At 51.8% G+C, this 5,425-nt stretch overlaps 1 protein-coding gene across 1 annotated transcript in view; it reads left to right on the top strand.

Annotated features, from left to right (window-relative positions):
- TMEM181 (transmembrane protein 181) overlaps window positions 1-5,425 on the top strand; it is a 38,061-nt gene that overhangs the window by 26,444 nt on the left and 6,192 nt on the right. The window contains exons 8-12 of the mRNA XM_023521101.1: window positions 37-128; window positions 1,067-1,124; window positions 3,846-3,948; window positions 4,470-4,521; window positions 4,742-4,854. Coding sequence (XP_023376869.1) covers window positions 37-128; window positions 1,067-1,124; window positions 3,846-3,948; window positions 4,470-4,521; window positions 4,742-4,854 — 418 coding nt within the window. The remainder of the gene's footprint in view (window positions 1-36; window positions 129-1,066; window positions 1,125-3,845; window positions 3,949-4,469; window positions 4,522-4,741; window positions 4,855-5,425) is intronic.

Genomic DNA, 5,425 nt, shown 5'->3' with positions numbered 1-5,425 from the left:
TAACTGCTGTGTTCCTTCCGCTTTTTTGCATTTTAGGGAGAAAGGAAGTGTTTGACATTCTATTTGCCTAAATTCTTCATTGTTGGACTATTGTGGTTGGCTTCTGTTACACTAGGAATATGGCAGACGTGAGTAATTTTATTATGTGTGATGCTTCAGTATGGAAAGTGTTCATTCAGCCTTGTGGACAGATCCAGAGTTTAACTGTATTTCGTGAACTCATCCAGAGAGGAATCTCTCACCCAGTGTTTCAAGATTGAGTAATGTGGCTTGAACTGAGGGTTCATTTTCACCTGAATGGCATGTGGAGACAGACATGAATCTTCTAGCCTAGGATGGAAAATGCCTCCTGCAGAGAAGCGAAGGCTTCTTCTGTAGGCCGGTGCTCCGGGCAGCTCCCAGTTCGCCACTGTCCACCCGACGTGCCCGTGGCTCCTGTGGCTTGCATCTGTTGACTTTCCGGTCCTTACACCAGCTCCCAAGGTTTCTCTTTGCTGGTATTTTTGTGCTTCTGTGAAACGGTGCCACCGCAGAAGCCTAACGGGTTTTCTGCAGAAACAAGTTCCATTTTAGGGGCGTGTTTTTGACACCTGGCACATCAAGCTAATGGCCCAGTGATGACAGGACTGAGCTCACACTTTCTCTACTTCCCTCTCCCTGCCTGCCTGTCATCTCAGCTATCCAGGTTCATTTTAAATCGGGTTTCATGGAAGTTTATATTTACTTTTATTGCTTTCTTTGTCTGCTCTTCTATTTCCTGGTGCCCATATATGTCATTGAAAGGTACTTAGAAAACAGACCTTAATTAAAATTGTAAGAGAAGCAGTATAGGAATGAAAGATACTGCGACTTCACAGTGCTGACTGTGGACAGACAGCACCGTTAGCATTGTGTGTGTTTTCAATGTGAAATTTAGGATTTCTCATAAATTTAGGATTACTTTTTAAAAATCCTTTACTGTTGGTGAGCAAGTAGTTTATGTTAATGAGTTTTTTAAAATCTAAGAGTATAAAAGAAAAAGTAAACTAGTTATTAATTTATGACTTTTTTGACAACATATTTTTAGAGTTAATGAGTTACACGATCCGACATACCAGTACCGAGTGGACACGGGAAATTTTCAGGTAAGAATTGTGAATGAAGCCTGAGGATTTTTTTTTAAATGGTGTTTAAAAATAATACTAAATTTTGTAACTTAAATTGCACTGTTGACACAAGCTTGATAACTGGCTATTTTGGAAGGACTAGGGAAAGTTCATGGGTGGAGAATTTAGAAAAATGTGTTGGAGTAGCATGAAAAATAAACGTTTAAAAACTCTGTTTTCGCTCCTAGCCCTTGGTTTGTGGTTGAAGTGCCAGAGCCAGAAGTTGTCAGATTTTAGGAACATTGTAGAACAATTAAGAAAACATTTCTGTTCATTTAGTTCTCTAAAGTAGTGGGAGGTTTCCAGCGAGCAAATGGCCTGGCCGGAGCCTGTCCCTTTTGAACAGGGATCCAGGATGTTTACTTTACACAGAGGCCCATAAGTGACAGTCAGCCCCGAGTGTGGCTTCCCCTCGACCCCCGGTCGTGTGGCATTTCTCTGTGCCTCTCAGCAGCCCCTCCGGCCACAGCTCCCTCTGAGCCCGCTGTGGACCCACAGGGTCTCAGTCGTGTGCCCTGTGCGGTGCAGTCCCGGAGGCACGAGCTGAATCTTGACCTTGGGTGACATCCAGCATTTCTCTGTGGCTTTGCAGAGCCTCCTGGAGAGTGATGGGGAGTGAGTCTGTGGTTCTTTTGGGAATGGCCAGAGACAGAGGGCAGTGTAGTGAATGGTGATGTGCTAGGGCGTCTAACCTGCGTTGAGACCGTGTCATAGAGAACAGTGTAAATGCCTGACCCTTAACCGAAATCCGGGCGGGAGCACAGTAGCCTTTCCAGTCCGTTATTTCTCAGTTGGAGGGGTTTCGAAGGTGGCTGGATGTGTGCCTTCTGAACAGCATGCCATGACCTTTGCCTTCAAAGTGTACACGACCTTGTGATGGAGAAAGAGCATAGAAAATAAAGACCAGTACCGCCAGGAGTGGGGGGCTCCGCCGGATGTGCCCTGTGGACAGCGGGCCCAGGTCACTGGGGGAGGCGGCATCTGTGTGTCCTTTAACTACATTTGGGGGGAGGGGCTGTACCTTGCGTTGGAGAGGTGGGGGAGTGGCGGTCTGGGCCAGGGAGGCGCTGTTCCAGGGTCTTGCGGGCAGGGTGAGGAGGAGGGCGTCGGCCAGTGCCCAACGGCGGGGAGCCCCGAGTCAGCCAGACTTGTGGGGCTCTGCTCCAGAAGCCAGATACCCTAGGAAGGCTCAAGGCCACATCAGGTGAGGGGCAGGGCCTCAGTGGAGGTGACTCTAGTTGGGGGTGGGGACACTAAAGGACAAGGAAGGGACTGTTTGACACATTCTCAGGGCAGAGCCTGCAGACGCAGGTGACAGACCACATATGAGGCTGTTGGTTGAGAGCGTAACCCCCAGATTTCGATAAAATAGTACAGAGTCATGCTGATCTACTGTTCTTAAAGCTTTTGTCTGGTGCGGTCCCCTCATTTTTCATGGAGGAAACTGAGGGTGGCCAAGGTTCTTGCCCCGAGTCCCCCACTCGGAGCTGCGAGCCTGGTTCCCAGGCCCCCAGGGCTCCCCGGACACTTGGCCGGCAGCCCACCTCTCTCCCTAGTCCTCTCTTGTTTCATCTGTGAAAGAGGGTGATGATGGAATCTTCCTGAAGGAGTTGTGAGGATTCGCTTACACAGCGAGGAAGGCGAAGCACTTGGCACAGTGCCAGCCCTGAGAAGGGCTTCATGTCACGGCCACCCGTCTGCCCCATCTCAGTCAGGTGGTCGGGAAGCCAGCCATGAGGGGGCTCAGGAGTCATCACAGCCCCCCTGGGAAGGACAGTGGTCTGGTCTGTTACTGAAGGAAACACTGGAAATCAGAGACTTCTCGGAAGCTGAGAAAAGCCACAGGGACCCACGACTGATCTGGTGAAGTCCCTTTATTTCACAGATGAGAAGATAAATCCCAGACGACAGTCACAGTTCTGACGAGGCGAAGCGGATGCTGGTTTCCTGACCAGCAGTCCTTTGACATGGAGGGGGTTCTGGCTCCAGGAAGAAAGGGCAGGGGTGGAAGATGGCGCGGGTACTGCACTCCACGGGGGGAGTCTGTGGCTCTAGCAAGAGAGGGTGCATCACCCACCCTGCGGGCGGTCCCACCTGCCTGCCCACCACAGCCTCTAACCTCAGAACAAAGCGTTCTTGTTTTTTCTGTGAAAAAGTTACCCAGTCCTGTGGTTTCAGACCTGATGTCTTCCAGATGCTCTGGGTCCGCCCCCTCATCTCACAGATAACCAGCAAGTGGTGACTTGTCTGAGGAATTCTCGGGGTCTGGTCCTGGGTTCTTTGACACGTGTCACCATCTTCACAGGCAGAGCAGGGAGCCAGGCCTCAGCCCAGGGACAGAGATGAGTAGGAGCCACTGCGATTTATTGAGCACCTACTACGTTCCAGGCTGTGTGTGTGTGTGTGTGTGTGTGTGTGTGTGTGTGTGTGTGTGTGTGTGTGTCCATGCCCGCATGCGCGCTAGGAGCTTGGCACATGCAAGGGAAGCAGTGTGGGTTCTTGTCATCTGATCAGAGAGGGCTGGGGGTCCTCTTGGGTGGAGCTGCCTGCTCTCCCAGTGAGGATGGGAGGCTGAGCATCTCTTTGTTCTATTTTAGAGAGTGACCTTCAGGGCTCGGGGTCCCTTTTAGAAACGTTGGCCTTTCCTCCTGCACGTGGCGCTGGACGGAAGAGCAGCTCTGAGACCTTGTTTCATTGCAGGGAATGAAAATGTTCTTCATGGTAGTGACAGCGGTCTACATTTTATACCTCCTGTTCCTGATAGTGCGGGCCTGTTCTGAGCTACGTCACATGCCTTACGTAGGTAAGGGCCACTTCACAAATGCCCAGTGCAGCCTGGGTCAGGAGGTGGCTTCACACGGAGGGGAGGAGTGGCTGGAGGGCACCAGGCAAGTAGCCTGACCTGCAGGGGAAGACCCAGGGACTTGTCCTGTTCCCACAGGCTGGGGACCAGCACCTGGGTCCCTGGGGCAGCGGGGCAGAAGAGAGAACTCTGGGCCAGCGCAGGAGGGAGGCCGTGGGCTGGAAGCCAGCTGGGCCCTGGGCGCCAGCGTGGCTGTGGGAGCGGCCTGGATCCTACCAGCATCACACCGTGCATAGCAGCCGGTGGGCGGCTTGCCTCGTCCTTGAGTCAGGCCAAGTCCCCTCATTTCACAGGATCCTTTCCCCCAGTCTGGGGACCTCCTGGACTCTGGAGAGGTGGGACAGCGTTTCCCCTGGGCCTCAGATTTCGAGTCCAGAGAAAAGGAGGCTCTTCTTTATCTCCATCCGGGACGAGCGTGGCGTTTACTGTGGTGGTTTCATGGGCATTGCTTTCTTTTTCAGACCTCAGGTTCGAATTTCTGACTGCGTTGACTTTCGTCGTGCTTATCATTAGGTAAGACGACTTTATTTCTCGAAAGACACAAAACTGAGTATTTATTTTCCTCTCTCGAATATCGTTTTTCCCCTTGTACAGAGTTAATTTTAGGATACTTGTAGCCAAATGCGGTCACTAGGTCAGGGAGGGCACATGGCCTGTTGGAAGCACGGGAACCTCAGCCACAGGGTGCTCACCCGGCTGGGTGAGTTACCTCCGTGCTCCTGTGGGCGTCTAGGTTGGTCCTCCGCCCTCCAGGAGTTGTGCGCTGTGCTCCCCAAAGTGTCAGAACTCAGAGGTACTTTGACGTGACCCTGAGTTTTACTCAGCATTTAATCTCCCCTGAAAACAGTACCACATGTGTTATATGTAGTCAGTGGAACAAGTGTCGTCTCTGAACTTCTCACACACACCTTCGTATCCTGTTAAACGCACGCGCACACACACACACACACACACACACACACGCACACTCCTTCTATATAGTCTGTCTTAGAAGTTGTTATGCTTTTGTGATTTTTCTTCATCTGAGTTTCAAGGGCACTCATTGTTTATGCAGCGAATACGTGTCGAGTGCCTACACTGTTACACGGGCAGACAGCTTCCTCCCTGATCATGGCCATTTATAGTCAATGGCGGAAGATGGTGATAAACAAGTAAATACATCGTCTGGGTGCCAGAGGGATGAAGGCAGGGGGAAAGCGGCTGGGTAGGGGGCGTCTCTCTGAGGGAATATTTGGCCTGGGGCCTGAAGGAGGAGCCCTAAAAACACATGGGGTGGTCGCCCAGGCAGCGGGACAGGAGGAGGAACCGCAGTGTCACAGGAAGTGGGGACGGGAGGGAGGGGGGCCGCCGGAGCAGTCAGGGTGTTTGCAGTGATGAGAACCCCCAGAGGGATTTAGGCCAGAGGGGAAGGGAGCTG

This window comes from Pteropus vampyrus, unplaced genomic scaffold, assembly GCF_000151845.1.
Source record: "Pteropus vampyrus isolate Shadow unplaced genomic scaffold, Pvam_2.0 Scaffold292, whole genome shotgun sequence".
In the NCBI taxonomy this organism is placed as follows: Eukaryota; Metazoa; Chordata; class Mammalia; order Chiroptera; family Pteropodidae; genus Pteropus; species Pteropus vampyrus.
The sequence above is the reverse complement of the archived record's forward strand: the minus strand, read 5'-3'. Positions and strand labels throughout refer to the sequence as shown.